The sequence below is a fragment of the Myotis myotis genome, unplaced genomic scaffold, assembly GCF_014108235.1.
Source record: "Myotis myotis isolate mMyoMyo1 unplaced genomic scaffold, mMyoMyo1.p scaffold_m19_p_12, whole genome shotgun sequence".
Lineage (NCBI taxonomy): Eukaryota > Metazoa > Chordata > Mammalia > Chiroptera > Vespertilionidae > Myotis > Myotis myotis.
The window spans coordinates 55,895,856-55,907,889 of NW_023416316.1; the positions used below are offsets into that span (position 1 = coordinate 55,895,856).

General features: G+C 40.2%; 1 protein-coding gene across 5 annotated transcripts in view; it reads right to left on the minus strand.

The window, feature by feature from the left end:
• Positions 1-12,034, minus strand: part of TTC39B (tetratricopeptide repeat domain 39B) — a 118,905-nt gene that overhangs the window by 41,659 nt on the left and 65,212 nt on the right. For all 5 annotated transcript variants that reach the window (XM_036331194.1, XM_036331191.1, XM_036331190.1 and 2 more), the window contains 3 exons: positions 7,485-7,595; positions 4,556-4,687; positions 3,523-3,599 (listed from right to left, as the gene is read on the minus strand). In XM_036331194.1, the coding sequence (XP_036187087.1) occupies positions 3,523-3,599; positions 4,556-4,687; positions 7,485-7,595 (320 nt within the window). The remainder of the gene's footprint in view (positions 1-3,522; positions 3,600-4,555; positions 4,688-7,484; positions 7,596-12,034) is intronic.

Consider the following 12,034-nt stretch of genomic DNA (forward strand, 5'->3'; position numbering starts at 1 on the left):
TTTACTAGTAGACTTCACAGCAAAACTGAATGCATGGTACAGATTTCCCACATAGCCTCTACCCCCACACATGCATAGTCTCTCCCACTATCAACAATCCTCCCCTCCCCAGGGATACATTTGTTACAACTGATGAATCTCCATTGGCGTCATAATCACCCAAAGTCCAAAGTTTACACGAGGTCTCACTCTTGGTGTTGCACATTCTCTATGTTTGGACAAACGTATAATGACATGTATTCACCAGTATGGTATCCTACAGGGTGCCTCAGTGCCCTAAAAATCCTCCATGTTCTACCTATTCACGCCTCCACCACATGATCCTCCCGCAGCCACGGATCTTTTCACACTCTCCGTAGTTTTGATTTTTACAAAATGTCATATATTTGGAGTCATACAGTATGTAGCCTTTTCCGATTGGTGTCTTCTGCTTAGTAATGTGCATTTAAGGTTCTTCCATGTCTTCCCATGATTTCATAGCTCTTTCTTATTCTTAGTGCTAAATAATATTCCATTGTCTGGATGTTTATCCACTCACCTACAGGGAGACATCTTGGTTGCTTACAAGTTTGGGCATTTATGAATAAAGCTGCTATAAACATTCATTTGCAGGTTTTTATATAGACATGAAGTTTCAGCTCTTTGAGGAAATATTAAGGAGAGCGACTACTCGATTGTATGGCAAAAGTATGTTTAGTTTCATAAGAGACTGCCAAACTAGCTTCCAAAGTGGCTGAACCATTCTGCATTCCCATCAGCCATGAAGGAGAGTCCCTGAGGCTCCACATCCTTGCCAGCATTTCCTGTGGTCAGTGTTCCAGATTTTGGACATCCTAACAGGTGTGTAGCAGTGTCTCATTGTTGTTTATTTTTTAATATTTAGTAAAAAGTATTCCAGATTTTCTAAAGTGCTATGTCCAAAGACATAATAAAAAGATCAGAACACAGCACCATCTATTTTCAACATCTCTAACGCAGGAACAATGCAACATTTCCCTTATCCGTATATGACTCATTCAATGACCTTTTCTACATGTCTACAGGAGAAAGTTTAGATTACAGAGGAAAGAACTATGGCTTAGAGAAAGATAGATCAGGTTTGAACCCTGCTCTGCTGGGCCATGTGCTTAAACTTCTGAACATTAGTTCCTACTCCATAAAAGGAAGTTACACAGATTAGATTGAATAATGCTAACGAAAGCATCAAGAACAATGTCTGACACATAGACATAATGGGGCATTATCACTATTACCTTTTAAATGATGATTATTACTTATATTGACACTAAAAATACTGTTACTCTTCCCAAAACTAAGGTAAAAAAAGAAAAAACCCTCAAAAGTCAGCCTTCATATTGGAAAAAAAAAAAAGGAAAGCTGAAGGCAACAGGCCACTGGAGAGAAACCAGATAGAGGAAAACAGAAAGAATACAGATGAAAGAGTCAAATTTCTTCAGGGCCCATTTAAAATCCCACTGACCGACTTTAGTGGCCTTTAGGATTACTGGGGGCAATTTACATCAATGACCCAAAGATGGAAAATATGAAGCCATATTCTACCCAAAATCAAGGGGATAAAGAAAATTCTTATGGGTTCCTACAGGTTATTTTCTGGAGAAAAAGGTAGTGGGCTCCAGCTGCCTGGAGTGACACAGGAAATGCCGTTCTGTTCTGTAATGGTTTAAGGGTCGACATCATACATACCCTTTAGGAGCAAGTCCCATAGGCCTCTCCTGTAATCAGTGCCTAGCCTCACATCTTACAATTGTTCCCAAGTTCTTCAATGTCTACAACAGGTTGGTGATAATGTTCTTCTAACAAAATAAGACCTCATGATACAACACATTAAAAAACTGTGTCTGGCCCTGGCCATTTTGGCTCAGTGGATAGAGCATCAGCCCATGGACTAAAGGGTCCCAGGTTCGATTCCAGTCAAGGGCACGTACCTCAGTTGCAGGCTCAATTACAGATCCTGCTCAGGACATGTGTGGGAGGCAACCAATAGATGTGCCTCTCTCACACCCATGTTTCTCTCTATCTCCCCCTCACTCTCTCTAAAAATCAATGGAAAAATACGCTCAGGTGAGGATTAACAAAAAATAATAAAAATAAATAAAAAACTGTGCCTGACATACATGTAAAGACCAGGCATGACTCCGACAGAATAGTTCTGGCCTTAATCAGCCACAGCCACTTCCACTATTGGAGTTACCTCTTCCAGGGAGTCAGTTTGACACTGACGACACGTGCACAAATTCTCCTTGGATGGCAGAGCTTTACTCTAGGCTGGCCACGTCTGAAGAACATGATTTTCTCCTCTGCAGGGCATCTGGGTGTTCTTTTCTTAGAAACAATTCTGACTAGAGTGTCACACTTATAAAACAGAGCTGATCAGGGACCTTCTGCCCTCATCTCAGTGGGAACATAAAGGAACTGACAACAAAAACAGTCATTCCTTTCCCTCTCCAACTAATCAAAGTGCCATGGCCATTCCCGGATTCTCGAATATTTCCTAAATATTCACAAACCAAACATCGTCCATATTGTGAAACAAAATCAATATGTTTTTTTTTTAAGATATCAGAATTACTCCTTTTAACCTTGAAAACAATTTAATAGCTTGCAGAAAAATAGCAACTCTCATACATGGATGGTAAAAATATAAACTGACCCAACTCTTTGTAGAAAACATAGGTAGCATCTATAAATATTAACAACTTTCAAATCCTAAGTCCCAGTCATTTCACTTTTAGGACTTTACCCTCTGAAACGCTTACAAAAACGTATGAAGACATAGGTTCTAGAATTTTAGGACACGCTCCAGCCGGTGGCTCAGTTGGCTGGAGCATCGTCCCATCCACCTAAATGTAGCAGGTTTGATTCCCAGTCAGGGCACATGCCCAGGCTGTGGGTTTGATCCCTGTGGCAACTGATTGATGTTTCTCTCTCACATCAATGTTTCTCTGTCTCTCCCTCCCTCTCTCTCTCTCTAAAATAAATAAAAACATACGCTCGGGTGAGGATTTTTTTAAAAAAGAATTTTAGGACAGCATCATTTGTAATAGTGGAAAAATAAAAACAATTCAACTGTAATTCACTAGATAAAACCAAGTAATTTACAGTACCCCATCCAGTGGAGTACTACATAACTATTAAACAGAATGAAATACAAGTTATATATGCTGACATGGGAAAACATCAATATCCCAAAAAATAACATTATAAATAACAATATATACTGGTATATTATATAATTCTATGCTTGCAAAAATGATTAATACTTGAACAACTACAAACACCCCACATCTACCTTGTGTATATTTATATATATATATACAGAAAAGTCTGAAAGGCTTCAAAACCAACTCCTACCAGTAGTTACTTCTGGAAGGTATGATAGGGAAGAGAAAAAAGACATTCCATCTACTTTATATGATATGTTTAAGTATTGGCTCTTACGGGCATGATCCTGTTTTGATTTTCAAAGGAAGGAAAAAACATAATCTTTTAAATGACTCTTACCTTCGGTCATCTGTTCCAATGATCCTCTAGAAAGAAGACTTGAGAAAGATTCTACAACCGTGCTTTTTCTCCTATATCTGCATAGAGTAAGCAGCAGGGAAGGAAAGAGGAAGAAGAAGTAACAAGAAATTAGCCCGAGCTCATTTTCACTCGACGTTCACTTCAGTCACAGTCACACCAGAGAGTCATGAAGGCAGGCAGAGCTCAACACTACCGTCCCCAGGGCAGAGACCACCCTGGTCAGCACTGCAGCCCCACCTCCCAGCACCGGGCTAGCATGCGGGGGTGCTCAACCCCTGCTCGCTGAACACGTGAGTGGACAGACCCGCACAAAACAGTGACCCCAACCCGCCAAGCACCTCCCCAGATCTGTGGCTGAACTCAGCATTTCTGTGGCAAAACTCGCCACAGATGAAGACTGAACTTAAGAGTGCAATATCTGAAAGCTCTCTCTTCATGTGCAGGGCTTGCCACAAAATTAGGGAGTATGTAATTCCACCAGGGTTAAAATTCACCAATGCTAGCTAACAGCTTTTGCCAGGGTCTTCCTATGGACACAGAGCAAAGATTAAAATAAAATTGGAAACCCATCTCATTTTCACCAACCAAAGTGTTCAACTACATTCTTTGTAAGCAAATAAAACATGCCTTTCTGAATTGGCAGCATCCCCTACAAAGAGAAGAATGTGGCTTGCTTGGCCTGGTTCGGGTTGCGGTACGTAAACTCACCACAGGGAGACCCTGGAGCTGCTTGCTGCTAACCCCACTGAAATCTCAGCCCTGCTGGGCACTTCAAGTTACCACAAATGCCTCTCGTTTGGCCAAATGAGAAGCGTACTCTAATTCCTAATAGGGATTTTGGTCCCTATTACATAAAACTACATGAGGCCAAGAAAGCTTTGAAGCGCAAGTCCTTTTCTTACAACTGTGGCCAACTTCCAACAGCTCTCAGTCAGGCAAACCGCATTCATTTGATCACACAGACATATAGGTTTATAGTCATATCTCAAGCATGTAATTACTGAGTTCATACTTTTGGCAGGTTTGCAAGGCGTCCCTCATGGCAGAAATGCCATTTTGGATGTCCTGTTGCTCGAAGGTCATGATGGCCTGCAATACCACAATGGTACTGTAGCCCAAGGCATGGTACATGCTGTCCTTAGCCCTGGGGGCAACACAGGGAAATAGCACATTTCAATTCAAACTGGAAAGCATTCAGGTCTAGTCTGATAGTCATCATGAGAAATCCTAATACATGCATGTCTTGACTGTCACAGTGATAATCTTTACTCCTTTGCCACAGTCCCTGAAAGCATAGGAACTATAAAAGACGGGCCCTAAAACACTCCCGTATCAAGGATTTAACGATTTAAGCTCACACAGGCAGCACAGAACACTGCAGGCTGAAAGAAAAAGAGTCGAGATGCTTTTCCCTGTTTCAGCACAAGGGGGCAGCCTGCAGGTTCATTTTCTAGAAAACATTTCAAAGCAAACTGCTTTTCCCCAGTTGAACCAAGGGCAGTGTGCTGCCTTTAGCTCTGATATCAGTGCTACAATAAAAGCCACTAGAAATATATTTTGTGACGGATTCTGGTATTTTTTGAAAGATAAAGACTCATTAAAAATTGTCCCCTCTCTGCCCTAACCGGTTTGGCTCAGTGGATAGAGCGTCGGCCTGCGGACTGAAGGGTCCCAGGTTCGATTCCGGTCAAGGGCATGTACCTTGGTTGCGGGCACATCCCCAGTAGGGAGTGTGCAGGAGGCAGCTGAATCGATGTTTCTCTCTCATCGATGTTTCTAACTCTCTATCCCTCTCCCTTCCTCTCTGTAAAAAAATCAATAAGAAATATATTTTAAAAAAATTGTCCCCTCTCTGCCCTAGCTGGTTTTGCTTAGTGGATAAGAGCATCAGCCAAAGGATCAAAGGATCCTGGGTTTGATTCTGGCCAAGGGTATATACCTTGGTTGCAGGCTTCTCCCTGCCCTAGGCCCTGGTCAGGGCTTGTGTAGGAGGCAGCCAATCAATGTGTTTCTCTCACACCAATGTTTCTCTCTGTCTTTCCCTCTTTCTTCCCTAAAAAATCAATGGAAAAATATCCTCGAGTGAAGATGAACAACAACAACAAAAAACTGTCCCCTTTCCTCTCCCAGCCAGAGGCAACATTTTTGCAATAAAGTTAGGTAGGCAGACAAAAGCACATTTTAAACTCCATCTCTAATCTAATCCCATTATCTGAGATTCCTGATTAAAGTTCTTGATAATTCACATTACCAGTGAGAATCACTTAGATTCTTAGGAAGGTCAGTTAGTCCTGATGTATGGCAGACACCCCAGATTCTCAAGCTGTGAAAAAACCTCACCATCACTTTTCTTAAAACTTCTTAAATTACGTTAATTATTTATAAGATGTAAAATATCAATGCACGATTCTGGCTTTAATTCAAATATTATCACAACAGCCTGCTGCTGTGCAAAACAAGTGCCAGCCACTTTATTCTCTTCCCCCACGGAAATAGTCTAAACATCCTTCGGTAATTTGCAGCTTGTCCTGAACACTGAGGGCACTGGTTGTTCAAAAGGACCACAAGGAATAAGAGCAGCCCACAGTTAATCAGTAACTGGGGTTTTAAACCTCATATTTAAACCGGAAGGTCCTCCAAGAGGAAAAAAAGTATTCAAGTAGGAAAAACAAGATCAGAGAATCTATAGCTCCATTAAATACAATACTAAATCATTTCTTTTCATTCCATGTTATGTCCAGCTGATTTCAGTGGCAAAGGAAAAAAAGGAGACGTGTTTTACTGAAAAAGAAGGAGACGGTCAGGCAGGCTGAGAGAGGAGAGACAAAGAAAAAAAATACAGACAGAGAAAAGACAGGGAAAGGTAGAGACACAAGATAGAGAGATGGAGAAGTCATTGGGCGAAAAAGTAGGAGACAGGCAAGGTAGAGGTTGCAAGAAAAGCAATGGAGACAGCACTGGACAATTTCTATAGGCTACAGGCTTCACTATCTATCTATAATAATAAAAGCGTAATATGCTAATTAGACTGGAAAGCTAAATGACCTTCCAGACGTCCTTCTGGATGACCTTCTGGATAAAGCCGGGGCTGCAAGGGCCAAGCCTCTTGCACAAATTTCATGCACCGGGCCTCTAGCTTTAACATATATTCCTAACCTCTGAAATGCTAATTGATCAAGATCATCTAAATCTGAATAGAATTGCCTTCACAGTTTCTCAGTAGGTAAATCCATTTCTAAGATTCAAGGTCAAGGACAAGAATCACATCACCCCACTGATGGCTCAAAAGAATAAGATTCCCACTTTTGTGCCCAGCTAAGCTTCTAGAAAATTATGAGGTCTATGCTTAATCCAAGGAAGTGACTGTGTCTGAAGAAACAATGTGAGAGTAAGCATTCCTGTCAAGCTATAGTTACACCACGGGGCTGGGGACTGTGGTCAAAGTGAGGCCTAATAAGAAGGCTGAGCACAGAGGGGGAAAAATTAACAGGTACTATTAACTGAAATTAAGTTGTTTAACCCAAGTTTATCACATAAGCAGGGAGTCCCTATAATATTTATATCATTTTAAATGTTAGCACTTGAGATAAGCATTTCTAGTTCTTCCCTTTCCCAATTCAAAGGAAACTCTTCTCAATTATATTTAAGGTTAAGAGGAACATCCATAAAAATAGTTCACTGACAAAAGCAAAATGGAGCTCTATAAAACTACATAAATGACACTATTTAAACAAATATAGAAATTAAAGGATGAGAAAAAATCAGAAATTTTCTACTGAATAAAGTTGAAAAGACACATTTCTTAACTGGATATTAAGAGGTCTCAAATATTTAGGTGGAAACACAAATAAATTAACTGACAAGTATGGCATAAAAGACATGAATGTCATCAAAAACATGTGAAAAAATATATTTTACCTAAAAGAAATAAAGTTAATTACCATGGTTGAAGCAATTCTAAGGCATCTTTAAATTTGTTATTCAGAAATAATTTCAGTGCCACTTCACATTCTTCCAGGCCATTCTTGAGATCTATCTTGGTTGATGATGACCTAAAGATCAAGAAAAATATATATATAATTTCTATAGTTTTTACTATTAGCAAGTTGTCTCAGGGAGTGTGTGTGTGTGTACACGTACTTTGCATACAGATAGGCTAAAATTCTACCTCTGCCACTTACTAGCAGTGTCTTGAACCTCTGGGAGCTTTCTCATCTGTAAAATGGGACACCACACCCTACTTCATGGGGCCATGGTGAGGATGGAGTTTATGACCAATATGGCTAATTGCGAGCAGTGAATAAATGATAGTTATGCCCCCACCACCACCACCACCACCATCACTCCACCACAAGTAGAGGAACTAACTTTTTTCATGGGCGAGGCCAAGGTTATTTGTTTTCGTTTGGCTATATAAAGGGGAGAAATGTGCTTCAGTGGAAAACTGAACTGTCTAAGGGAGACCCCTCCTAGTTACTTGCTTTTGATTTTATGGTAGTTTTCTTACAACTCTGTGAATTGTTAAGTAACTGATAGCAATGCAAACTATTTGTTATCTATAGACATATCACTTTAGTCCCAGCCAGTAGAGGTTCAACTGACTTCCCTCCAGCGTGAAAGAAGCTAGTTGTTCTTGAATTTACACATTCATTTCAACACTTTTTAGTCCATATAAATTTGTGCTGTCTTCATTTCTCCTTTGAATCTGCTATAACATCTGCCTAGTTCAGGGGTGGGCAAACTTTTTGACTCGAGGTCCACAATGGGTTCTTAAACTGGACCGGAGGGCCGGAACAAAAGCATGGATGGAGTGTTTGTGTGAACTAATATAAATTCAAAGTAGACATCATTACATAAAAGGGTACAGTCTTTTTTTTCAATAGTTTTATTCACTTCAAACGGGCCGGAGCCCGCAGGCCGTAGTTTGCCCACGGCTGGTAGTTCCTTCATTGATTAATGAGTTAAGTAAAGTCTTTCAAATGTGGTGATTTTTGTATCTCTATGAGAGTCATGATTATACACTATTTGAAAATTATCTGTTAATTAATTATTGATAGAAATATTTCGGTAAGCAAATGAGTAGTACAATTTATTTCAAAGTACTTCATGTTGAATTTCCATGCCTCCAACCTCTCCAAATTCATTCTTTCAAGCATGAAAACAAAATCTTACCAGTTACTCATCTACCAAAAATGGGTTCTGAAGGTTCTACAGGAAACGGTCCTCTGCCTCTAAAACTTCTCATGGCTGGTTCCTTCCTGTTATTCAGACCTTAGCTCAAGAAGCATCAACTCAGAACTGCCTCAGTGACCCCACCCATACTGTCTCACTGTTTTTTCACTCCACACCACTCATTCCCATCCCCAGTGTCCCATGCAGCACTTTGGACATGCTTGTCTTTGTCTATCTTCCTGCTCTAGAACACAAAAGCAAGGAGGTTGTTCTAGTAACTGCTGTGCCACCAGCATCTTCAGTGAGATCTAGAACATAGTACATACTCATTCAATATTGTTGAGCTGGTGGGTGGGTGGTTAGGTAAAGCTGATCTGGGTAGGAACACAGAATTCCTTATGCCTAGAGCTTGAAGGTGGTGCTGAAATGAGACAAGTTCTTGGTGGAGGGGTAGCTGAAGAGCTGAAAATTTGTGATGGTTAATTTTATGTGTCAACTTGACTGGACTAAAGGGATGTCCAGACAGATGGTAAGACACTATTTCTGGATGTGTCTGTGAAGGGTGTTTCTAGAAGAGACTAGCTGTTGAATTGGTGAACTGAGTAAAGCAGATGGCCCTCCGCAGTGTGGGTGGGCATCATTCAATCCACTTTATCCAATTGTCCATCGATGGATTGCTTCTGTATCTTGGCTATTGTAAATAATGCTGCAGTGAACATAAGGGTGCATATATCTTTTCATAGTAGTGTTTTGGATTTTTTTGGATAAATACCTAGAAGTGGGAATGCTGAGTCATATGTTAGTCCTATTTTTAATTTTTTGAGGTAACTCCATACTGCTTTCCACTGTGGCTGCACCAGTCTGCATTCCCACCAGCAGTGCATGAGGGTTCCCTTTTCTCAACATCCTCCCCAACATTGTTGTTTGTTGATTTATTGACGATAGCCATTCTGTCAGGTGTGAAGTGATATTTCATTGTGGCTTTTTTTTTCTTTATTTATTGATTAAGGTATTACATATGTGTCCTTATCCCCCCCCCATTGCCTACTTACCCCCGCTCATGCCCTCACCCCCCTGGTGTCTGTTTCCATTGGTTGGGCTTATATGCATGGATACAAGTCCTATGGTTGATCTCTCCCCCTTACTCCCACCCTCCCCTACCTTCCCTCTGAGGTTTGAGCATCTGATCGATGCTTCTCTGTCTCTGGATCTGTTTTTGTTCATCAGTTTATGTTGTTCATTATAGTCCACAAATGAGTGAGATCATGTGATATTTATCTTTCTCTGACTGACTTATTTCGCTTAGCATAATGCTCTCCAGGACCATCCATGCTGTTGCAAATGGTAGGAGTTCCTTTCTATGTGGCTTTAATTTGCATTTCTCTGATGATTAATGACATAGAGCATCTTTTCATATGTCTATTCACCATCTGTATGTCCTCTTTGGAGACATGTCTATTTAGATCCTCTGCCTGTTTTTTAATTGGATTGTTTGTTTTTGGGTATTATGTTATATCAGTTTCTTACATATTTGGATATTAAGCACCATTAGCTGTATCTTTGGTGAATATCTTCTCCCATTCAGTAGGTAGTCTTTCAGCTTGTTGATGGTTTCCTTTGTTGTGCAAAAACCCTTTTAGTTTGATATAGTCCCACATTTGTTTATATTTCCTTTTGTTTCCTTTGCCTAAGGAGACATATCCAAAAAAATATTACTAAGAGCCATGCCAGATATTTTACTGTCTATGTTTTCTTCTAGGAGTTTTATGGTTTTGGGTCTTACATTTAAATTTAAGTATTAAATCCACTTGAAGTTTATTCTTGCAGTATATCATGTAAGAAGGTAGTCGTTTACTTCTTTCTTTCTTTTTTTTAACATGAAACTATCCAGTTTTCCCAACATCATTTATTGAAGAGGCTGTCTTTACCCCATTGCATATTCTTCCCTTCTTTTTCATAGATTAATTGACCATATAGGCGTGGGTTTCTGGATTCTCCATTTTGTTCCATTAATCTATGTGTCTGTTTTTATGCCAATACCATGCTGTTTTAATTACTACAGGATACTTTGATATCAGCATGAAACCTCCACCTTTGTTCTTCTTTTCAAGATGGCTTTGGCTTTACCAACACTTCTGTCTGGGAGAAAGCTGCCCCTCCAGTTCTTGGGACTTTTCGAGCTGCTGCCCCAGTGCTGGAGCTCAGAGCAAAGGAGTCCAGTGAGTAAGGCCCCGCACAGACCCTTTATGAGGAAAGCCTGGGACTCCAGCTACTTTTCATCTTATCAGGATGCACAAAATCCCTGCTGATTTTCACAGCCAGAAGTTGTGGGGACTCCTCTTCCCAGGCTGCAGAGTCCAGTGTGGGTCTGAAACCCCTCGCTCCTCAGGGGAACCTCAACAACTGACATAGCCCGGCTGATTCTTAACCGCCACACCTGGGTGTGGAACCAGACTGTTTTGTGTCCAGCCCTCCTACTAGCCTCAACTTGGCTTCTTTATATCCTTGTTTATGGGTTCTGTTCAGCCAGTCTTCAGGTGGTTCTCAAGGGTGTTGTTCTACAATTTAGTTGTCATTTTGATGTGTTTGCGGGAGAAGGCAAACACATTTATCTACTCCGCCATCCTGACCGAACTTCCTTTATATATCTTTAACCTCTTCTCCTCTGACCCCTTTTCAACTCAGAAACACACACAGATCTTACTTATTTCTACTTCATGTTAACCAAGCACAAAAGGGTAACTTTCCTTCACTCTTGCTTTCTCTCTGAACACCATACCCTTTATTTAGTACTGCCTTCGGTAATTTTTTTAGTATTTTATTACCGCTTTCAAACTCGGCATTATAAATGTTGATGTAATAGAAACCTAGGAAACTATCAGATAAATTAGAGGATAACTCTGAAAGAGGGCCATATACTTCTGAAGAAAGCTCAGATTTCCATGAACAGAGACATATGGAACAAAACAGTATTGTGAAAAATAAATGCCTTAAGATACTTACAAGTTATTTTCAAGTTCATCTCCATTCCTCAACCCTCATATTATTGCACCTTTTTCTTACATTGACAAACTGAGTATTATAAACACATTCATAAATAGCTAAAAATTTCAAATGCAAAATACAAAAATGCTAAAGATCTGTGGTATAATTAGTCTAATAAACCTTTTCATCTAGGATAGATGAAAAGCACTTTTTTAAAATATATTTTTTATTGATTTCAGAGAGGAAGGGAGAGGTAGAAAAACATCAATGATGAGAGAATCATCGACTGGCTGCCTCCTGCACGTCCCACACTGGGGATTGAGCCCGCAACCTT